Source organism: Sapajus apella, unplaced genomic scaffold, assembly GCF_009761245.1.
Source record: "Sapajus apella isolate SASKATOON/1434 unplaced genomic scaffold, GSC_monkey_1.0 scaffold171, whole genome shotgun sequence".
Lineage (NCBI taxonomy): Eukaryota > Metazoa > Chordata > Mammalia > Primates > Cebidae > Sapajus > Sapajus apella.
The window spans coordinates 452,141-476,809 of record NW_022437111.1 but is presented as its reverse complement, the minus strand read 5'-3'; the positions used below and the strand labels follow the sequence as shown (position 1 = coordinate 476,809).

The 24,669-nt window shown below is 39.0% G+C and overlaps 1 protein-coding gene across 5 annotated transcripts in view; it reads left to right on the top strand.

Annotated features, from left to right (window-relative positions):
* SEC22A (SEC22 homolog A, vesicle trafficking protein) overlaps positions 1–24,669 on the top strand; it is an 88,246-nt gene that overhangs the window by 37,932 nt on the left and 25,645 nt on the right. For all 5 annotated transcript variants that reach the window (XM_032267720.1, XM_032267715.1, XM_032267717.1 and 2 more), the window contains exons 6-7: positions 9,544–9,659; positions 23,342–23,407. In XM_032267720.1, the coding sequence (XP_032123611.1) occupies positions 9,544–9,659; positions 23,342–23,407 (182 nt within the window). The remainder of the gene's footprint in view (positions 1–9,543; positions 9,660–23,341; positions 23,408–24,669) is intronic.

Sequence of the window (24,669 nt, the reverse complement as noted above, 5' to 3'; positions counted from 1 at the left end):
CTTGCCTACACCTACGTCCTGAATGGTTTTGCCTAGATTTTCTTCTAGGGTTTTTATGGTGTTAGGTCTTATGTTTAAGTCTTTAATCCATCTGGAGTTAATTTTAGTGTAAGGTGTCAGGAAGGGGTCCAGTTTCTGCTTTCTGCACATGGCTAGCCAGCTTTCCCAACACCATTTATTGAACAGGGAATCCTTTCCCCATTGCTTGTTTTTGTCTGGTTTGTCAAAGATCAGATGGTTGTAGATATGTTGTGTTGCCTCCGAGACCTCTGTTCTGTTCCATTGGTCTATATCTCTGTTTTGGTACCAGTACCATGCTGTTTTGATTACTGTAGCCTTGTAGTATAGTTTGAAGTCTGGTAGTGTGATGCCCCCCGCTTTGTTCTTTTTGCTTAGAATTGACTTGGCTATGCGGGCTCTCTTTTGGTTCCATATGAAGGTTAAGGTGGTTTTTTCCAGTTCTGCAAAGAAGGTCATTGGTAGCTTGATGGGGATAGCATTGAATCTGTAAATTACTTTGGGCAGTATGGCCATTTTCACGATATTGATTCTTCCTAACCATGAACATGGAATGTTTCTCCATCTGTTTGTGTCCTCTCTTATTTCGTTGAGCAGTGGCTTGTAGTTCTCCTTGAAGAGGTCCTTTACATTCCTTGTTAGTTGTATTCCTAGGTATTTTATTCTCTTTGTGGCAATTGTGAATGGAAGTTTGTTCTTGATTTGGCTCTCTTTAAGTCTGTTATTGGTGTATAGGAATGCATGTGATTTTTGCACATTGATTTTGTATCCTGAGACTTTGCTGAACTTGCTTATCAGTTTCAGGAGGTTTGGGGCTGAGACGATGGGGTCTTCTAGATATACAATCATGTTGTCTGCAAATAGAGACAATTAGACTTCCTCCTTTCCTATTTGAATGCCCTTTATTTCTTTTTCTTGCCTGATTGCTCTGGCTAGAACTTCTAATACTATATTGAATAGCAGTGGTGAGAGAGGGCATCCTTGTCTGGTGCCACATTTCAAGGGGAATGCTTCCAGTTTTTGCCCATTCAGGATGATATTGGCTGTTGGTTTGTCATAAATAGCTTTTATTATTTTGAGATACATTCCATCAATACCTAGCTTATTGAGGGTTTTTAGCATAAAGGGCTGTTGAATTTTGTCAAAGGCCTTCTCTGCATCAATTGAGATAATCATGTGGTTTTTGTCTTTGGTTCTGTTTATGTGGTGAATTACGTTTATAGACTTGTGTATGTTGAACCAGCCTTGCATCCCCGGGATGAAGCCTACTTGATCAGGGTGGATAAGCTTTTTGATGTGCTGTTGCAATTGGCTTGTCAGTATTTTATTGAAGATTTTTGCATCTATGTTCATCATGGATACTGGCCTGAAGTTTTCTTTTCTTGTTGAGTCTCTGCTGGGTTTTGGAATCAGGATGATGTTGGTGTCATAAAATGATTTGGGAAGAATTCCCTCTTTTTGTATTGTTTGGAATAGTTTCAGAAGGAATGGTACCAGCTCCTCTTTGTATGTCTGGTAGAATTCAGCTGTGAACCCATCTGGACCTGGGCTTTTTTTGGGTAGTAAGCTCTTAATTGCTGCCTCAACTTCAGACCTTGTTATGGGTCTGTTCAGGGTTATGGCTTCTTCCTGGTTTAGGTTTGGGAGGAGGCAAGGGTCCAGGAATTTATCCATTTCTTCCAGGTTTATTAGTTTGTGTGCATAGAGTTGTTTGTAATAATCTCTGATGATGGTTTGAATTTCTGTGGAATCTGTGGTGATATCCCCTTTATCGTTTTTTATTGCATCAATTTGGTTATTCTCTCTTTTCTTTTTTATTAATCTGGCTAGTGGTCTGTCTATTTTGTTGATCTTTTCAAAAAACCAGCTCCTGGATTTATTGATTTTTTGAAGGGTTTTTTGAATCTCTATCTCCTTCAGTTCTGCTCTGATCTTAGCTATTTCTTGTCTTCTGCTAGACTTTGAGTGTTTTTGATCTTGCTCCTCTAGTTCTTTCAGTTTTGACGATAGGGTGTCAATTTTTGATCTCTCCTTGCTTCTCATGTGGGCACTTATTGCTATATATTTTCCACTAGAGACTACTTTAAATGTGTCCCAGAGATTCTGGTATGTTGTGTCTTCATTCTTGTTGGTTTCGAAGAACATCTTTATTTCTGTCTTCATTTCATTGTTTATCCAGTCAACATTCAAGAGCAAGTTGTTCAGTTTCCATGAAGCTGTGCGGTTCTGGGTTCGTTTTTGAATTCTGAGTTCTAACTTGATTACACTGTGGTCTGAGAGACTGTTTGTTATGATTTCCGTTCTTTTGCATTTGCTGAGGAGTGATTTACTCCCAATTATGTGGTCAATTTTAGAGCAGGTGTGATGTGGTGCTGAGAAGAATGTATATTCTGTGGATTTGGGGTTTAGAGTTCTGTAAATGTCTATTAGGTTTGCTTGGTCCAGGTCTGAGTTCAAGTCCTGGATATCCTTGTTAATTTTCTGTCTGGTTGATCTGTCTAATGTTGACAATGGGGTGTTAAAGTCTCCCACTATTATTGTGTGGGAGTCTAAGTCTCTTTGTAAGTCATTTAAGAACTTGCCTTATGTATCTGGGTGCTCCTGTATTGGGTGCGTATATATTTAGGATCGTTAGCTCTTCTTGTTGCGTTGATCCTTTTACCATTATGTAATGTCCCTCTTTGTCTCTTATGATCTTTGTTGCTTTAAAGTCTAATTTATCAGAGATGAGAATTGCAACTCCTGCTTTTTTTTGCTCTCCATTTGCTTGGTAAATCTTCCTCCATCCCTTTATTTTGAGCCTTTGTGTATCCTTGCATGTGAGATGGGTTTCCTGGGTTTTGTCTTTTTATCCAATTTGCCAGTCTGTGTCTTTTGATTGGGGCATTTAGTCCATTTACATTTAGGGTTAATATTGTTATGTGTGAATTTGATACTGCCATTTTGGTGCTAGCTGGGTGTTTTGCCCTTTAGTTGAGCTGTTACTTGTTGTTCCTTTATATGTGTAGAGCCTCTTTCAGGAGCTCTTGTAGAGCTGGCCTGGTGGTGATGAAATCTCTGAGTACTTGCATGTTCCCAAAGGATTTTATTTTTCCTTCACTTATGAAGCTTAGTTTGGCTGGATAGGAGATTCTGGGGTGAAAGTTCTTTTCTTTAAGGATGTTGAATATTGGCCCCCACTCTCTTCTGGCTTGTAGGGTTTCTGCTGAGAGATCTGCTGTGAGTCTGATGGGCTTCCCTTTATGGGTAACCCGACCTTTCTCTCTGGCTGCCCTTAGTATTTTCTCCTTCATTTAAACCCTGGTGAATCTGACGATCATGTGCCTTGGGGTTGCTCTTCTTGACTAATACCTTTGTGGTGTTCTCTGTATTTCCTGGACTTGAATGTTTGCCTGCCTTGCTAGGTTGGGGAATTTTTCCTGGATAATATCCTGCAGAGTATTTTCCAGCTTGGATTCATTCTCTTTGTTGCATTCAGGTACGCCTATCAAACGTAGATTAGGTCTTTTCACATAGTCCCACATTTCTTGGAGACTTTGTTCATTCCTTTTTACCCTTTTTTCTCCAGTCTTGCCTTCCCGTTTTATTTCATTGAGTTGATCTTCGACCTCTGATATCCTTTCTTCTGCTTGGTCCATTCGGCTGTTGATACTTGTGCATGCTTCACGAAGTTCTCGTGTTGCGTTTTTCAGCTCCATCAATTCACTTATATTCCTTTCTATTTTGTCCATTCTCGTTAGCATTTCGTCAAATCTTTGTTCAAGGTTCTTAGTTTCTTTGCATTTGGTTAGAACATGTTCTTTAAGTTCACAGAAGTTTCTTCCTACCCACCTTCTGAAGTCTGATTCTGTCATTTCATCACACTCGTTCTCCCTCCAGCCTTGTTCCCTTGCTGGTGAGGAGTTGTGATCCCTTGTAGGAGGAGAGGTGTTCTGGTTTCGGATGTTTTCATCCTTTTTGCGTTGTTTCTTCCCATCTTTAAGGATTTATCCACCTGTCGACTTTGTAGTTGCTGGCTTTCAGATTGGGTCTCAAATCTTTCAGATTGACGTTCTGTTTGTTGATGATGAGGTTGTTTCTGTTTCTTGGTTTTCCATCTGACAGTCTGGCCCCTCTGCTGTACGTCTGCTGAGGTTCACTCCAGGCCCTGCTTGCCTGGGGTTCACCTGCAGCAGCTGCTGAACAGTAAGGGTTGTTACCAGTTTTCTTCTTCTGCTATCTTTGTCCCAGAAGGATACCCACCTAGTGTCAATCTGATCTCTCCTTTATGAGGTGTCTCTTTGGATATATGGGGGTCAGGGAGCTGCTTGAGGAGACGGTCTCTTCTTTATAGGAGCTCAAATGGTGAGCTGTGAGCTCTGTTGTTGTTCATTCAGAGCTGCTGGGCAGGTACGTTTAGGTCTGCTGCAGCAGAACTCATAAACTGCTTTTTGTTCCCAGGTGCTCTGTCCCAGGGATTTAGGGCTTTATTTATGAGTTTCCATTATGCTGCCTCCTTCTTTTTTTTTTTTTTCCTTCAGACCTGCCCTGCCCAGCAAGGAGGCAGCCTAGTCACTGTTGGCCTATAGAGGCTTTGCTGAGCTGCTGTGCGCTCCGCCCCGCTGCCAAGTGAACTTCCCTGCAGTCCTGTTTATATGGGTGTAGTTAGAACGGCTTTGGCGATGGTGGCCCGCCTCTGTTGAGGCGGAGTCTCTCTGCTGTGGCGAGTTGCCTTGGCAACAGCGGGCTGCCTTAGCAATGGCGGGTTGCCTTGGCAACGGCGGGCTGCCTCAGCATTGGCCGACTACCTCTGTCCTGGCGGGCTACCTCGGTAATGGTGGACGCCCCTCCCCCACAGAGCTGGACCATCCTGGGTTCAGCTGCGCTTGCTGTGAAAGTCTCAATCCAGAGTTTCTGGTTGCTGTTCTTTTGTGGGGGTGGGACCAGCCGAGCCTGATCGCCTGGCTCCCTGCCTCAGCTCCTTTTTTAAGTTGGTGTTCCAGTCGCCTGTTGAAGAGGTGCTGGGGTCTGTTTGTTTTCCCCTGTGGCCACTCACTGCACTGGCTTAAACAGCGGCACTGAGGTTTGTGGCGCTTTTTTTTTTTTTTTTTTTTTTTGCCCTGGAATCTACTGTCCTGGTTCTCTGCTCAGTCCCCTTTTTAAACAGATGAATGGGTGATTTTCCGTGGCTCCAATCGCCAGCCAAAAGGGCACCCAGACCTGTGTATTTTGTACGGAGAACCACTGCTCCAGGGTGCTGACAAAGCAGCCACGCGGGGCAAAGTAGCGGCGCCGGCCGGCACAGCTGCGCTGGCTGAAACAGCCGCGCTGGTGAACGTGGAGCTCCTCCATCTGGGAATTTCCTAGTCTGTGGGCGATAAAAATGCGGCGTCCACTCACCCTCTGCACTTTCACTGGAAGCTGCAATCCTGAGCTGTTCCTAAACGGCCGTCTTGGATCGAAATCTCAGATTCCCATTTCTATTGTTACTATTCTAATTTAGGCCCTGATTTCAGTCGGTCCTTTGCAGTGACTCTCCCACAAACTTCCTGCTGTAGAATTGTAGAAAGAGCATGCACTCTGCAGTCAGGTAGACCCAGTGCTAATTGTGAAGATGGCCCTTCTAGCTGTCTGACTTACAGAAAATTATTTAACCTTAATTTGCAAATAAGAAAGTTTAGGCACAGAAAAGTTACTCATTCCAGTTCAGTCATGGAGAAGTTAGTCATTTCTACTTCATGAGGTATGCCATTCTGAAGGGTGATGGGACAGTGTGTGTGCTTAGTGAGAAGGTACTCGGAAAAAGATTATTTCTTCCTCCTTTACTTTTGATCTCTTTTCAACCCACTAATAGATTAATATTCTTTAAGTATAACCTTCATCATATGAGAATCTTGTTCTTCAGTGGCTCCCTGTTGTCTAATTTTCCATAATTCTTAGCCTAGAATTTTATACTATTAATTTGTGTCCACCTCCCTTTCTGACCTTATTTCTCCCCACTCATCACCAACATGTCTTTGAGCCAAACCAAACCACTAGCAATGCCCTGTAGCAGAATGGCTGAGAATATGAATTCCAGAATCATCTAAATCCCAGTTCACCTGCTTACTTTGTGTCTGTGAGCAAATTATTTAATATCTCTAAACCTTTCCTATTCCAGGGGGTGAGGGGTAGGGAGCAGGATAATTATAGTGCCCTAATGCATTGGGTTGTTGGAAGGGTAAAGTGAGACCAAGCATATAAAGCAGTTGGTGCGTGGCATATTGAGAGCAGTCACTGCTGGTAGAAGTAGTAATTGTTGATGCTGCTGTTACTCGTTTCTCCCAGGTCCATCTCCATCACATTCATGTACTTTTCTCTGCATGGAATGCATTTCTTCCTCTTTGTATCTGACTACATTTTATCTGTCTTCAAAGATCTTTCCTGATTCTTGTCACCACCCTCCCTTTACTTGTATCTTTCCACTTGATCATTCTCCTACCTCTTTTAGCTTAGAAAGCTTATTACTTTCATATACTTATCTGTACTGCCTCTTATAGAAGACTAGAAGTGCCTCAAGGGCAGATTGTGTAATTCATTTTTTGTTTGTTTGTTTGTTTGTTTGTTTGTTTTTGAGACGGAGTTTCGCTCTTGTTACCCAGGCTGGAGTGCAATGGCGCGATCTCGGCTCACCGCAACCTCCGTCTGCTGGGTTCAGGCAATTCTCCTGCCTCAGCCTCCTGGGTAGCTGGGATTACAGGCACGCGCCACCATGCCCAGCCAATTTTTTTTGTATTTTTAGTAGAGACGGGGTTTCACCATGTTGACCAGGATGGTCTCGATCTCTTGACCTCGTGATCCACCCGCCTCGGCCTCCCAAAGTGCTGGGATTACAGGCTTGAGCCACCGCGCCCGGCGTAATTCATTTTTTGTATCTTCTAAAGCATAGCATCTCACACAGAACTATGCCAGAAAGTATTTACTGAATAAATATATTAATTTACTATAACCAATAGCCCTTTGGTTCCAAGAGGTTTCTTTAGGAACTTTTGCAGTCTCCATAAACCATTTGTATATTTTCAGAAACATGTAATTTTGTTATCATTATGCCACCTTTGGGTTCAAGAAGACTGAAGAAATGACATTGTAGCAGAGGGCAATAATAACAAAAGCAAAACAAAACAAAAAAAAATGATGAGGTGACACTGCTTTGGATCTAGGAAAATTATTGTATTCCTACACTGCCTCTCATTTGTTATTGTTAGAAATACTCTACACCAAATATTATAGTGCCTAGAATGGTGCTGAATTGAAGTTTGCAGTAAGCATTTTTGGATAATAGTGGATCTAAAATCTGCTTTACTGAAGTAAAAAAAATAGCGTAAATGGCTAATGCATTAAAATGTGGTTAAATATCTAGTTCAGTTTGTTAAAATGAGAAATTATTCTTAAGGAGTGTCACCCTCTTATATTGTGTGCAGATGGAGTATTCTCTTGATAACTTCTCAAGGTACAAGCCACAGAACCTGGAAAGTGGGTGGAGGTGGAAGTGGGGTATCTCTAGAATTTCTTCTCCACAGTGAGTTGGCACAATGCCAGCCTGTCCTTCAGCACAAGGTGTACTGTGTTCTTGTTAAAGAAGGCGTATGCTTTTTAAGGCTTTATGCCTTGAAAAACATTTTTGGTCATTTTGAAATAATTTATAAGTGGTATACTGTCATTTTAAAGAGAGTGCTATAAGGCTAAGAGACAAATGTTAGAAATTTAATAAAAATTTACATAAACGTACTGTTTATTTCTTAAGTAGGTATTAATACACTAAAATGGTAATAATTTTCCACTGAATAATGGCTACACCTTACGTGACTAAAAAAGTTAAGGTTTTTTAGTTATAATGCAGAATATTATTTGAGGCTTTTTGTTAAGGTAAACTTGTTTTGTATATTTTGGAAGTATGATTTATGTAACCTATTCAGTTGCCAGGTGGTTTTATTCTTGAGACCTATATTAAGAATTTCATTTTTTTATACAGGCCATTTCCCCTTACTCATTACTGAAAAGGGGTGAAGAGGGAGGCTGCAAAACATAATTGATGTGTAGACCAATTAGATAGATTTTTTTAAATCATGATTTTTTTTTTCTTTACTGATATAAAACTTGGAAGCAGTATTGAATAGACACATTTAATTTTCTATTGTCATATTAAAATCTCAAGGAAATTGAGAGCAGGCCGCTTGTGAACTAAAGTAGTTTAAAAAATGTTGTCCTATATAAGCACTTTCTGTTGAACTTGGGGAGTAAATACTTTTTTGTGATATGTGGATTCTTGTATTTTTACAACTGTTTAGGGAAAGTGTTGTGCTGTAATGGCTGAATATAAGTTGCAGAGATTTAAGCCCACCCTTATATTAATGTTCCACCTCATTAACTTAATTGTTAGGGCATTTACACTTCAGTGATTTAAATAAAATACTCTAATATGATTCTCTTGCTTCTCTTTCCCTCTGTCTCTCTTTTGAAGTCTAGATGATTATGTATTTAGTTTTGTGTTTTCATGTAGACCCTGTTGTTAATTCTATTAAGTGTAAGACGATGATGATGAAAGGAAGCTATTGTATAACTCTTCAGCTGCAGAAGCCCTGGAAGATAAGGGAATATATTTATGAAAATAGAGTGGTCACTTCTTCAGCTGGTGTTTTGTCGGTTTTACCTTACAGTGTTATTCAGAGGATCAGGAACTTCATAGCTATAAGACTTCATTCTGTTTTGGAGTTCAGATTGCTGATTATATATGAGCTTTCACACATATCCAGTGGTATTTATAGCCCTGGAACCCAAATAAGGGAAAGTTTTGCTTAAAAGTATGCTATGTTTGTACTTAAAAATGCTTCCTAAGCAGTTTCAAAAAAAGGAGGATTATGCAATGAATTTCCGAGCAAAGTCACCTTTACAAATACTTGCACCTACTTGCAAATAGTAGACATGTTTAAGCAGTAAGGTTTTTTCTAAATGATTTACTGCCAGTTGCGAGCATTCCTTAGCACTGTCTATCCCAAATGCAAGTTATATGTCTTAAAAATGTAGAGAAAGGCCAGATGCAGTGTCTCATGCCTGTAATACCAGCACTTTGGGAAGCCAAGGCCAGAGGATCATTTGAGGCCAGGACTTCAAGACCAGCCTGGGCAACATATGAGACCCTGTCTCTCCAAAAAAATTCAAGAAAAAATTAGCCAGGCATGGTGGCATATGCCTGTAATCATAGATACTTGGGAGTCTGAGTCATGAGGATCACTTGAGCCCTGGAGTTTGAGGCTTGTAGTGAGCTGTGATCATGACACTGTCTCCAAAAAAATAAAATGAGAGAAAAATAATTTAAGGGAAATGAAGCTTTTGTGTTGACAAGCATTTTAAATTTATAAGCGTATTTAATTGTGAATATATGTTGTTAAATAATTCTGTGAAGTATCTGTTTGGCCCATTTAAGTTGAGCAGTGAATTTCTGTTTTACATGAGTTCATCTATGTGAGGTATTGGTGTTCATTTCTAACTATTTCTTTTATTTTCCAGCTCACCAGCGACTGGAACCAGCAACTCTGTCAGGGATTGTGGGATTTATCCTTAGTCTTTTATGTGGAGCTCTGAATTTAATTCGAGGTTTTCATGCTATAGAAAGTCTCCTGCAGGTACTGTGCTATTTTTACAATTTCAGGTGACAGTTCCTATTCATTCTACTTGTTACAAAATTGATTTGAATTGGATTGAGTATTAAGTACAATTTACAGTGCATGCTCAAAATCTGTTTTGTACATCTGCTTTAGTCTCTTTTTTTCCTGAAAACACTGGTTGGCTTGAGTCCATCAGCACATGTTTATTTATCTTCTGCTGTTTAGGAGGTATTTATAGGCACTCTGGGGGCACCAAGACATGTGTGACATAGGCCCTACAGTCTCATAAATGAAATTTGAATTGGGGAGGCAAGGAAGTTAATTGCCAAATACAGAGTTGGGGAGAGGTCAGTATGAATCAGGATTGAAGAAGGAAGGTTTTATGGAGGAGAGTTGAGCTGGCCCTGGAGAGATTTGACTAGACAGAGAGCAGTGGAAGAATGTGGAGAGGGTACACGTGGGCTGTGCTTGTTCCACTCCTGTGTATTCCCTACTTAGTTAATCTGCTCCTTTTTCTTTTTTGTTAGTGGCTTAAAACTTGAGCTTCCTGGGAAACCACAAATTTCTTCAGATACTGGCACCTATTTTATTTTCCAGTGGAATTCCTTTCAGAAACTATAGCTATCAGTATACTTTTTTTTTTCTCTTACGCTTTTTTGTAAACTTTTTTGAAATTTTCTTTCTTAAAGTTTAGCACATTTGAGACAGCACAGCTTTCTTTTCCCTTATTTCTATTCACTTTCTCTGAAGAGCTGTTGACACTTCCATATTATGAATCAGTCCTCTTTTTTTGGTCAGCATTAAGTGCAGAATACCATTTGTAAAAATCCACTCAGCACACTTTATATTCTGTTTTAAAATTGCTGTTAGTTTGGGGAACACTCAGAGGGTATCTTTCTGCATCTGGTTAGCCATGTAAAACCAATAGCAGATGACATCACAGGTTCCAGCAGCAGAACTGTTCCTAAAGGAGATGGACAGGACTTCTTATGACTTCATAATTCCTCCTCCAAACACCCTTTGCCCGCAGGTTAAAGCTCTGCTCCCCTTTTAGGCACAGGATAGCCGGTTGCCAACCCTCAGCCTTTCTATTCCCTGTCCCCCTGCCAGATCAGATTTATTCCAGCAGAAGGAGTTCAGTTTTCATCTGTTTAGATGGCTTAACCAAAAGAAGAAACAAAGGCAATTTGGAGACTGCTGGTGGAAAAAGCTTATGAATAAGATACTTTTCTTTTTTCTTTTTGTTGGTACTCAGTGTAGTGGAAATAACAGTAGTATAGGGGTATGAAGAGTTGTTGGTGGAGCAGGCTTGGGCTTGGGTAGAGAAAAGCTTGACCACTGCAGATCCTTACTATCTTTGACTTATAAAACTGTATGCAAGTTACGGAACCTGGGGCTTAGATTGCATTACATTTAAGTTAAAATTCAGACAAGGCTATTGTATTTCACAAAACCAATTTAAGGGAACAATAATTTATTTCAGGTACTTAGATATTATGTCCCTACTCTTCTTGGGCTGATTTCTTTTTTCCTCCTCTGATTTAAAACTTAAAAACTAAGGAAAGTAGTATAAATTACAGCTTTCATACTTTTCAGATGCTGCAACTGGCTAAAGCCTACCTTGTTTTCTAATTGTTCCATGTCCTCCCTCTGATCATAATGTCTCTGGCTCATTACAGTTCATAGAGTTTTAGGTTTCAGAAGAACAATAATCTGATTAATTACCACTTAAGTGTAACTGATAGCTCTGAGATTACCCAGCCTATTATACATTTTAAAAGACAACTTTACAGACCATAAATATAGATACAAAATCCTCAACAAAATACTATCAAATTGTATCCAACAATGTACAAAAATAATTACCACAACCAGGTGGAATTTATCTCAGGTATTCAAGGCTAGAGACCCTTAGCAACTAATTAATCCATCACATCAACAGGCTAAAGAAGAAAAATCACATGATCATATCAGTAGGTGCAGAAAAAGCATTTGACAAAATCCAAACTCTATCCATCATAAAAACTTGGAACAAACTAGGAATAGAGGGGAAATGTCCTCAATTTGATAAAGAACATCTATTAAAAGAATCTACATCTAACATCATCTTTAATGATGAGAAACTAGATGCTTTCCCCCTAAGACAAGGAACAGGGCAAGGATGTCCCCACTTAACACTGTTCAGCATCATACTGGAAGTTCTAGTTGATGCAATGAGAGTAGGAAATAAAAGATATACAGATTAAGAATAAAAATATAAAGCTGTCTTTGTTCACAGATGACATGACTGTGTAGAATATTGTTAATTCTTTTTCTATATAGAATATCCCCAAAATCAACAACAAAAACCTGGAATTAATAAGTAATTGTAGCAAGATTGCAGGATATGAGGTTAATTTACCAAACTCAGTTGCTTTCCTATATACCTACAAAGAACAATTAAAATTTGAAACTAAAAATACAATACCATTTATAGTGACACCAGACAAAAAGAGACACGGGTAAATCTAATAAAGTATATACAAGATCTTTATGAGGAGAATGTTAAAACTCTCATCAAAGAAATTAAAGATCTAAATAAATGGAGAGATATTCCATGTTTATAGAAAGGAACATGCAATATTGTTTAGGTGTCATTTCTTCCCAACTTGGTCTATAGATTCAATACCTTCCCAATCAAAATTTCAACAAATTATTTTATGGATATTAACAGTGATTCTAAAGTTCATATGGAAAAGCAAGGACTCGGTGTATAGGGAAAAACAAACTGTTAGCTTCTGTACTAAGGATTCTCAATACTTTCAGAACTTCATTTTTGACACCAGATGTGTGTGGGGTTTTCTCACATCAGCAAATTCTTCCGTACCAGCTAGGTGTCCTTTAATTCAAGTCACTTTCAACACTGTCTACCTGGAGTTAGCCCAGACATCACAAAGAGTTTAATCCCACAAGACTGCCCCCACCTCAGATGCTAGTTGCAAGTTCAGGTTGTCACCAATTGGATGTTCCCACAACCCCCTCCTTGAATTCAATAACCTAGAATGGTTCACAGAACTCAGGGAAATATGTTTACTGGTTTATTATAAAGGAAATTACAAAGAATAAAGGTGAATAGCCATGAAGAGGGAAGATCTGAAAGAGTCCTGAGCACAGGAACTTCTGTCCCCATGGGGTTGGGGTTTGCCACCCTCCTGGCACATGTTACCTACCCAGAAACTCTGTGAACCCCATCTTTTAGGGATTTTTATGAAGGGTTCATCATGTAGGCATGATTGGTTATAAATTCAATCTCTAGCTCCTTTCCCCACTTGGGAGGTTGGAGGTAAGACTGAAAGTTCTTAGTTTCTAATCATGGCTTGGTCTTTGTCATAACCAGCCCCCATCTAGGATCTCACCAAGAATTGCCTGATTAGAATAAAATATGCTCTTATTACCTGGGAAATTCCAAGGGATTTAGGAGTTCTGTGTCAGATGCTGTTTTTTCTTATATATCTATACACACACACACACACACACACACGTATACACACATGTATACATATATACACATATATATATTTTTTTTTGAGATGGAGTCTCATCCTGTCCCCCAGACTAGAATGCAATGGTACAACCTCGGCTCACTGCAACCTCCACCTCCTGGGTTCAAGCGATTCTCCTGCCTCAGCCTCCCGAGTACCTGGGATCACAGATATGTACCACCACACCCAGCTAATTATATATTTTTAGTAGAGATGGGGTTTCACCATGTTGGTCAGGCTGGTCTCGAACTCCTGACCTGACGTGATCCACCTGCCTTGGCCTCCCAAAGTGCTGGGATTACAGGTGTGAGCCATCTCGCCCAGCCTCAGATCTTATCACTCAGGAAATTGCAAAGGTTTCAGTAGCTCTGTGTCAACCCCAGGGTCAGTGATCAAATTTTGGGAACAAAACAAGACCAAATATGGGAAGAAGAGTCTCCTACCACCTTTATTTACAAGGGTTTTAGGAGCTCTGTGTCGGGAACCAGGGGCGTATTACACATACGCTCATTAGTAGTTGAGGTTCCTAAGAGAAGGATTTTAGGAGCTCTGTGTCAGGAACCAGGGGCAGAGGAGAGAAGGAGAGTATATGGAACTCTCTGCTCAATTTTCTGCAGACCTAAAACTGCTCTTAAAAAGTCTGTTTTAAAAATCCTTCATTAAAACAAAGACAGTCTCCATAATAAGAAGTTGGAGGGACCTCCCAGTGCTTTGGGAGGCTGAGGCAGGCAGATCACGATGTCAAGAGATCAAGACCATTCTATCCAACATGGTGAAACCCTGTCTCTACTAAAAATACAAAAATTAGCCAGGCATGGTGGTGTGTGCCTATAGTCCTAGCTACTTGGGAGGCTGAGGCAGAAGAATCACTTGAACCCAAGAGGCAGGGGTTGCAGTGAGCCAAGATCGTACCACTGCACTCCAGCCTGTTGACAGAGAGAGATAGACTGTCTTAAAAAAAAAAAATGGAGGAAAACTGGAAAGGGAGGAATGTTCTCAGCCTGGGCTTTGATATTCTTTAGTTAGGTTTTGCTCTGCTTGGCAGTTACAGTAGAACCTATTGTGCCCAGCTCACTCTTAGGAAACAGTGGATTGGGCCTTCTCTTCCTGTGGAGGGTCTGAGCCTTCCCCTGCACACAGGTCAGGTAAAGATATTAGAGCCCCAGCCATAATGGATCCTGAAATCAGGAATTCATGTTTCAAGGTTACATGTACAAATGTACGCGCTCTCGGAACAAGGGCCATTTTGAGAAAGCCAGTGAGAGACAGCCAGACCAAATCCTCTGGCCTAGCACTCACTAGTTGCTGCCAGCTCAGCCCAAGTGTCCTCACCTAGGATAGCTTGGTGGAATAACAATATATTTTAATTTGCATAAAGAAACTCGGGAAGGATAAGAGACTAATAAACATGTTAGGTACTGGATAGATGGGAAATTGATGGGAATGAGACCTTTTCTGGTATATATTTTATCTATTTATATGTTCTTTTTGAATCATGAGTATTTCACATTTTAAATAAATATTAGTACCTGTTATGTATGCAGAAAAAAACAACTTTTGTTGTAGACATTTAAGCAACAAACATTTCAAGCAAAGTAAAGGTCAGCATTTTTGTGGGGGTTAAGGAAAGCCTGAACATTTTGTGGGGCATTATAACTTCTTCCTGCCCCATGTTAGATTTTGGTTTCCCTAGAAACTTAAAGGATTTTTTTTATTTTTTGTTTATTTAAAACAATTTGTCACAACTATGGTGGTGGAGTGTGAAAGAAGCATGGGGTGTAAATTATGAATGGGGACAAGGTTAGAGTGGTCTTTTTATTAGTAGCTCATTAGTAATTTGAGAACTCTATGTACACTTGTGTGTTTCTGATGGTTGATACGGAATCCTTTCTTTTGTCTTAGACTGAATTACTCCAATATTTCTTACTTACCTGATCCATGGAGCTGTAAATTGGTTCAAATGGGATTCTTAGCTATCTGAAAAATTAGGGCATTGGTACCTGCCTCTGCGTTCCCTTAGCATTTAAAATCTTTGTTCTTCCATAACCCACCTGAAGTATCCCACATATGCTCATTAGTAGTTGAGGTTCCTGAGAGAATGATTCTCAGAGGAGCAAGGAAACAGCAGAAGGCAAGGTTGGGGATAATGTAGTCCACAAGTAGTTTGTCATTCATAGTAGTTTTACAAGATTTTCCAGCAAATTCTGATCCTCTCACCTAAATGAAAATCACTGCCTTTGGAAATCTACTTGACCAAAAGTAGAAACTCCCATTGTTCCAATTATTGAGGACTTTCTATTTGCATTGAGTAAAATGTTCTGTTAAGTGACTGGTGCTTGGAAATATTTTTCCTTTTCCCACTATGAAGATAAATGAAGGAAGATTATATAGTGTTAGAATCTTTACAAGGCAGATAATTCTATGCCCTAAAAGTTAGAATGGATGATAGGTCAACAAAAGGAGAAAATGAAATGTCAGAATGTAAATGGACACAATGATAAGAGTTTTAAACTGGATAGGTTCAGTAGTGCAAACTAGAGTAATTTTTCAAGTACATCTTTAGCCCGACTTAACCTGAAAAAATGCATACAAAATTAGGAACCTGAGATCTCTCACTTTTAACTTTCCCTTATTAAAGTCTGTTTTATCATTGTTCACAACTTGTACTGGTAAAAGATCCTTTTTTATTTTCACTAAAGCCATTAGTCTTAAGATATATTCTTAGCCTTCTTTCTGGTTGACACTACATTTTATGTTAGGAATAAACTCAAGTGTCACCCTAGATAATTTTCGTTTAGTAAAGGTAGACCTTTCTGAGGTGGTCTGCTCTGAAGACTTGAGTGCAAATCCCAGGACACAGGACTTAGTTTTATGTATTTTGAAGTTACCTACAGTGGTGTTATTCATATCACAGTGTTGACAGAAGAGGGAGAAGGGCAGTACCCCAGATTGTGTGGGCTTACTGCTTCTCTGATACTTGATTTAAGAGCAAAGGACTTATTTGGGAATTATAATTTTAGATCGGGCTGAAATATGTAGTGTATTTCCTGAGTGTGAGTAATATATAGATATTAGAACTTACTTTTTTAAAGCCATGAATTCTAAATACTCTTTTTGAATGCTAAAAATGACTGCTACATTTATCTCTAGTATCTTGAGGCTCATTTAAATTTGAGGACCCACATGAATCAACATTCCTGTGTATTATTAATGGTGTTTAAAGATTCAGCACAGTTTGTTCCTTCAAGATTATTAACTGTCTCATAGGGTGATAGCAAGGGATTTATTCAAATATGTAGCCCTGAAGTTTTTCTTTGGTATCTAAGGTTAGACTGGGGAGTCTTAGGATGGGTATAGTTTTTTTAAGTTCGTAAGTTTGTTTTGGTGTCCACAGTAATGTATAAATTAGATTATTTTCACTTCCTAACTTTGTTCTGAGTTTAGAGATGGTAGTAAGTTTTTTTGTGAATTGATACCTTATGAAGGCATTAGCTTTTATCACATTGGCTTATATTACATGTATCTCTTTAAGGATCAGCCTTGAAACAATTACATTAATTAGGCTAATGCCAACCTGGAAGTAATTTGCATATGGCACATTAGAAAAAAAATGGAATCTTCTGATATTGCAGTAGAAATGCTGGCCTGGCAGTTAAGATACCTGGGTCCCATCTGCCAGTAACTAACTTTGTGACCTTAGATGGGTTACTTTACCTTCTTGTATCTCATCTTGGAATTCTGCAAGATGAAGATTTTAGACTACATAAGCCCAGGGACCATTTCTTAGGTCTTAGGACAGACAGTCTTAAGATTTCTCTGATTCCAAAATTGTTTGTAAAAACTCCTACAAAGCAGAAGTCACCAACTTGCTTTTATTTGTTATCTTCTAACCCATAGCCTTGTTAATACCTTTTAAAGAAATTATTTCCTTGCTAATACATAACAGAACTTTTTCATTTATTTAGTGACATATCTATGCTAAGATGTGATGCCTCCTTTCTTTCAAAAGAAATGAAAGTTTTTTGAAACCCCGTCTCTACTAAAAATATAAAATTAGCTGGGCATGGTGGTGTGCACCTGTAGTCCCAGCTACTCGGGAGGCTGAGGCAGGAGAATTGCTTGAACCCAGGAGGTGGAGGTTGCGGTGAGCCGAGATTGCGCCATTGCACTCCAGCCTGGGTAACAAGAGGGAAACTCTGTCTCAAAAAAAAAAAAAAAAAAAAAAAAGAAATGAACTCTTTTTTCTGATTATATGCTAATTCATTGTTAAAGAATTAGGGTATCATACAAGACAGTGCCATGAAATAGAAGATAATAAAGATTAAATAACATTAAACAATGGAGAAGGGGCCAGGCACAGTGGTTCACACCTGTAATCCCAGCACTTTGGGAGGCTGAGGTAAGTGGATCATGAGGTCAAGAGATTGAGACCATTCCGGCCAACATGGTGAAACCCCGTCTGTACTAAAAATACAAAAATTCGCTGGGCCTAGTGGCATACACCTGCAGTCTCAGCTACTTGGGAGGCTGAGGTAGGGGAATCACTTGAACCTGGTTGGTGGATGTTGCAGTGAGCTGAGATCATGCCACTGCACTCCAGCCTGGCAACAGAGTGAGACTCTGTCTGAAAAAAAAAAAAAAAAAGGAAAATAAAAAAGCTATAGATAAATAAAAATAACATAAAAAAGAATTGGGGGAAACGTATGTATAAAGAATAAAATAAAAGTTATCCCCAAATTTTCATACAGGTACATATATCCATTATGTTATGTCCTTTTTTCACTTCATATTAAAAAGTAAATATTCCCTAATTATTATAAACATTTTAATAGTATCCTCCTAATACATTGTCTGGCTACTGTATGAGGCTTTTGTTTACCTTCATCCTTATCTTTTTTTTTTTTTTCTTCAAGAGACAGGGTCTCACTGTCTTGGCCAGGTTGGTCTTAAACTCCTGACTTCAAGCAGTTCTCCCACCTTGGCCTCCCAAAGTGCTAAGATAATACAGCATGACCCACTACCTCTGGCTCCATCTTCATCTTTAAAAGTAAAATTCCCTTTTTGGTTTCAGAAGAATACATTGGTACTCTAATATCCTCTAAAGGTGAATAGTGACATTCATAAAATTTTATATTGGAACTCCTTACCTCTGCCCTCTCCTCCTCCTCCTCTGCCTTCCTCCCTGTCTCTGTCTCCCCACCCCTGTTCACTTCCACTTTTGTCCCTGCTCCTAATCTCTGCCCACCTTCCCGACCTCTGGCTATTTCTTTCATCTGCTGCTTCCCTACTTGCTCATTTTCCTCAGCCCTGCTGTTCTTTACAAAACAAACAATAACAAAACCAAAAAGCCTCTTCATGTATGCTCCCTTCAAAATTTTGTGTGTGTGTGTGGAGATGGAGTCTCGCTGTCACCCAGGCTGAGGTGCAGTGGTGCAGCCTTGGCTAGCTGTAACTTCTGCCCCCCACCCCCCGGGGTTCTAGCAATTTTCCCACCTCAGCCTCCCAAGTAGCTGGGATTATAGGCACCCACCATCACACCTGGCTAATTTTTTTGTATTTGTAATAGAGATGGGGTTTCACCATGTTGGTCAGGCTGCTCTCAAATTCTTGACCTCAGGTCATCCACCCATCTTGGCCTCCCTAAGTGCTGGGATTATAGGCGTGAGCCACCTCACCCGGCTGCTCCCTTCTAATTTTTTGAGACAGTAAACTATGTTTGTTGTCTTGCTCCTTTATCCTCTATTTTCTTAGTCTACTGTGATCTCTTTTCTGCCCCTGTAATTCTCTCAGATACCCACATTAAGCTCAGCAGTATTCTTTCAGTTGCCAAATAGCCAAATAGACTCTTTAGAGTCTTACCTTACTTACCTCTTCTGCCTCATCTATCATTCTGTTCTTCCTTTTAAACATTGCCTTGTTTAATTTCAAAAAATTTCATTTCAGGAAACATAGACACAAATCACTGTTAAAAGTTTAATGTATTTACATTTTTCTTCTTGACACATCTCTCATCCATTAATTTTTGTGAAACCATTTTCTCCAGTTGTGTTTTATTTTCCTCTTTCTCTTGCTGTTTCTCAGTTTATTTGATACACTTTCTTCGTTCACCTGTCCTTTATACAGTGGCATTCTCCAGTATTGTGTCCTTGGCTTTTTATTCTTTCAACTCCATGCCACCTTCTTGGTTACTTTCCTAATGGTGTATTTGAAAAGTTAATACACATACATATGTATATAAACGTGCACACACACACACACACACACACACAGAGTAAAATATGTACATGAAAAATTACAAAGCCTACAAGAGTTGATATTTTGAAAAAGTAATTTCTCTCCCCATTTTTCTTCCTCAGAGTCACCCTTCTAGGGAGATTATGTGCATATGCTAGTATATAGGTATTTATATATTTACTTATTCTTTAAAAAATTTTTATGCGAATGATAGCATACTCAATACTAATTTGCATCTTTTAAAGTCTAAAACTGTAGGAGATTATTTCAGATGAGTACACAGAGATATATTCCATTCTTTTTAGTGGCCATATGACTTTTTATTAAATATTTGTGTTTTCCTTTCCCTGTACCACATAACATCTTATTTTGAAAGAATTCAAACTTATAGAAAAGTTTAAAGAACTTTTATTAACAGTTAACATCCACCTCATATACCTACCTACCATTTTCCTTTCTTCTTTCTTTACTTTTTATTATTATTTTTTAATTGTAGTTTATGTTCTGGGGTACATGTGCAGATCATGCAGGATTGTTGCATAGGTACACACATGGCAATGTGGTTTGCTGCCTCCATCCCCCTGTCACCTGCATCTTGCATTTCTACCCATGTTATCCGTCCCCCACCTCCCCCTTCCACTGTCCCTCCCTTGGCCCCCGCAACAGACCCCAGTGCGTGATGCTCCCCTCCCTGTGTCCATGTGTTCTCATTGTTCAACGCCTGCCTATGAGTGAGAACATGTGGTGTTTGATTTTCTGTTCTTGTGTCACTTTGCTGAGAATGATGGTTTCCAGACTTTTTGCAAGTTAACATTGTAGGTATCATCACAGTTTATTCCAAAATTACTCAATATGTATGTCTTAGGGGATAAGATATCCTTTTATGTAATCTTAATACCTTGATCACACCGAGTAAATTTAACATTGGTATAGTGTTACTTAATATAAAATCTGTATTCAAATTTCCACAGTTGCCCCCAGAATGTTCTTTATAGTGTTTTATTTCTCTCTCGAATCTAGGAGCCAATCAAGAAGGCCTAAATGTCATAGGCCTTTCATTTAGCTACTATTAAAATAGATGACTGCTGAATTAGATCTCTGGATGAAACTCTTTCCTGAAGCAGACTTAAATATCTGCTAAATATAATTATTTGGATGTCCCATTGGCAACTCCAGAATAGCATGTCCACAATGAGCTCAGTATTTTCTGCTCTTGAATTACTTTTCTTCCTATATGCCCAACTTAGTGCAAGGTGTCGTTCAAATGTTGCTTCAACAAGAAACTTCTGAGTCATCTTAACCTCCTTCCTCTCTGACACTGTACATGCTACTTCCTTTGCCTTGGATTATCTTCCTACCTTGTCTATCTGGTTCAGCCTTTAAGACCCAGATTAAGCTTTACTCCCTCTAGGAAGCCTTCCCTGGCCTTTCTTTTCTCTAGGCAGAATTAAATGTATCTCCAGTGGGTCCCTTAGTATCCTCTACACACGCCTGTGCCATCAGTTACCACTTTGGGTGGTAATTATTGATTTATGTATCTGCCTTCTTAATTAGAGTGAGCTCCTTAAGTTGGTGTGGACTTAACTCTTTTTTTTTTTTTTTTTAATTATTGAATTTTAGGTTTTGAGTTACATGTGAAGAACATGCAAGATTGTTGCATAGGTACACACATGGCAGCGTGATTTGCTGCCTTCCTCCCCTTCACCTATATCTGGCATTTCTTCCCATGCTCTCTCTCCCCAACTCCCCACCCTCCGCTGTCCCTTCCCTATTTCCCCCCAACAGACCCCAGTGTGTGATGTTCCCCTCCCTGTGTCCATGTGTTCTTTAACTCTTTTCTGTACTAGGGTTAGTAACAAAGTACCTGGCTTGTAAATGCTTAATATTTATGAAATGGAAGAATATGCTAATAGTCTTCTCTTTATCAAGTATAATTAAAGATTTTTCAAATGATGCAGACAGTAACTGCAGGGAGAGAGGGGTTGATGAATGTTTCTGAGTACTTACTATGTACCAGTTACTTTTCTTTGTATTTGCAAATGGTATTTCACTTAATCTCTACAATTTTATTTTTCAAAAGAGGAAATTAAAGTTAAGTAAGTGTCCCAGATTATAAGTAAAACTTTGAACCCAAGTTTGACTGACTCTAGAAATATGCTTTTAAGTATTTTAAAGGCAATTAAGGCCGGGCATGGCAACTCATGTCTGTAATCCCAGAACTTTGGGAGGCTGAGGCGGCCAGATCACTTGAAGTCAGGAGTTCGAGACTAGCCTGGTTAACATGGTAAAACCACCTCTCTACTAAAAAATACAAAAATTGGCTGGGCATAGTGATGGGTGCCTGTAATCCCAGCTACTTGGGAGGCTGAGGCAGGAGAATCACTTGAATCTGGGAAGCAGAGGTTGTAGTGACCCAAGATGCACCACTATACTCCAGCCTGGGTGATAGAGCAAGACTTAGTCTCAATCGGTTAAGCAGTCAAAAAGATGATTAAGGGAGTTATAAAGTGAAAGTGTAAATTTAGAGAAAAAATACAGTATCCAATTGTAGGACAATAAATTATGGTATATCCCACAATTAAAGGTTATATAGTCATTACAAAGTATGTGGTTGAGCAATACTTGCTGTCTTGGGAAAATGTTTATGATGTAATGTGAAGTACTAAAAGGTATTATATAAAAGTATCAATTTTTAAAAATATATACATACACAGAAAAGACTGGAAGGAAATACATGAAAAGGTTAGCAGTAATTTTTCCCAGAGTGTGGCATTTGTAGGTTATATTAATTTTTTCTTTGTATAATCTGTATTTTCCAGATTCTTTACAATGAACATGAACTTTTATAATCAGAAGAAAAAGGTCATTTAAAAAGTAAAGGAATAAAGAAAAAAATAAGCAGAAGTTATTTAAGGTTTTAGAATTATTAAACTGGACAGGTTTCATGTTGACCTTCCTTGCCTCTGGGGTGCAACTGGCCTAAGCATCCCAGACAGATGAATGGTTCCTATTTTAAGATCTCACCAGGATAAGCCAGGTTTCCTCTGCCTTACAGTCAATTCTGTTGCCCAATAACCAGTGCAAAAGGAATTTTCCCTTTATACTATTTTATGAAGACATGATCATGAGATAATCTTCTGTGTCTTGTGGAAATTTTCATCATGTAAAGAGATTTTTTTTTCTCATACAAGAAAAGGGCCAAATTAATGTTCTTACCTGGGAGAAAAAAAATTTAATGCTCCTGCCTGGACTTTATATTTTACTGTATAAAAACACTGAAAGAAGTTAATAATGTAGATATTTAAGAAAAACCAAAAAGGAATAGGAAAGCATGGGTTGTTACATGTCTCTATTAGTTTTCTTTTCAGAGACATTCTATGCATGAGGTATCTCAGTTTCCTCTGGGTGGCTGTTCTTCTAGCGTAGCATGCGAAACTGATTAGTCTTAATTTTTCTCATTGGGATTTAGCACACTCTAGTGGACAGTAGCTTTCCAGTTTTCACAGTTTTAAAAAAAATTCTATCAAATTACTTTATTGGACAATTCAGTGATACTAGTAGTAAAGTTTGTCTGTATTTGAGTCAAGTAGTGACCCTAGTGAACTGGAGTAACTTTGTCAGCCACTGGGGCATAGTTTTTTTAGTAGGAGGAAGAGAGGCTTTTAACATTATGTCAGAACTTTTCCCCAGTGGCTTTCATCTTCTCTTGGGTGGAATGAAACTGATGGGGGTAGCCAAAATGTAGAGGAACACTTGTATCTCTACCCCGCACTCTTTAGGCCTTAGAATGTATTTTATGTTTTCACTTTAGGACTCGAGAATTTTTATTTACCAGTTTTGTGACAGTTTTGACTGTGTGTAAACATTGTTTTGTCCTATATTGATGGATTGGTTTTGGAAATGGGCTTCTACCAGAAACAAAAATCTTTTATTTTGCTTTTGCAGAGTGATGGTGATGATTTTAATTACATCATTGCATTTTTCCTTGGAACAGCAGCCTGCCTTTACCAGGTAGGTTTTCTTCCATTTTAAAGAAACACTCTACATTATTATTTCAGGTATCAATTCTAACACTTGATTGTGCATTTTAAACAAATTATTAAAACTCTGATTTCTTTGCCTGTTTTTAAATTTGAGCCTCTTTTAACTTTGTGACCTACATCTCCATTTTGAGTGGCCATAGATCTCACTGAACCTGATGTTAACCTTCTTCCTGTGCTGAGTCTTCAGTGGTGGTATGTCATCTGCCGAAGGCAGTAAAGACTACTTCTAGGCCGGGTGTGGTGGCTCATGCCTGTAATCCCAGCGCCTTGGCAGGCCAAGTTGGCCAGGTCACTTGAGGTCAGGAGTTCAAGGCAAGCTGGCCAACATGGCGAAACCTCATCTCTACTAAAAATATAAAAATTAGCCAGGCGTGTTGTTGTGTGCCTGTAGTCCCAGCTACTCGGGAGGTTAAGACGAGAATTGCTTGAACCCAGGAGGCAAAAGTTGCAGTGAGCAGAGATCGTGCCTCTGCTCTCCAGCCTGGGTGACAAGAGCGAGACTCAGTCTCAAAACAAAAACAAAAAAAAAATGACTGCTGTATTTTCTGGTGATTGATTATGCAACTTCCAGGTTCTGCTTGTACTCGAGGCTGAGGATTTTGTATTTTGGGGGAAGTCTTTGAATAGGGAGTGGTACAGCAAAAGCAGGATTTTAGGATTCAACTTAGCAGTAATAAATAGAGTGGACTGTAAGAGCACAGAGACTGGAAGCAAGGAAATTAGTTTGAAGTTATTACTACAGGTAGAAAGTAATGAAAGCCAACATATGGTAATGGCAGTGGGGATAGAAAAAAATAGACATTGAGAAGGAAGACTCACTGGGAGTTGAAGACTATGAAACTTAAAGAGGGAAGAGATTTTACACCTGAGTGACATGGAGACTGACTGACAGTCACATTTCCCAGGCCAGAGGAGGCACACATTTGTAGGAAAGGAAGTTACCAGTTACCCAAATGTAAGATTGTTAAAACATGTTGTAGCAAGCAAGGCTTTTTGATCTAACTTTTATAAGTGACACATTTTTTTTGGCTTTAATAGAAAAAAATGTTACCAACTGCAAATATAAGACTACCTAAAATTCAGTGGATGTCTTTAGGGACATATTTTGAATATGTGTATTTGACTGTTATGTAAAGGCATTAGACATTTTAGTTCCAGTAGCCTCATTTTTTTTTTAAATCGCTTGATTTTCTTAACCATTTATATTACCTTCAGAAATTTTCTGTCAAA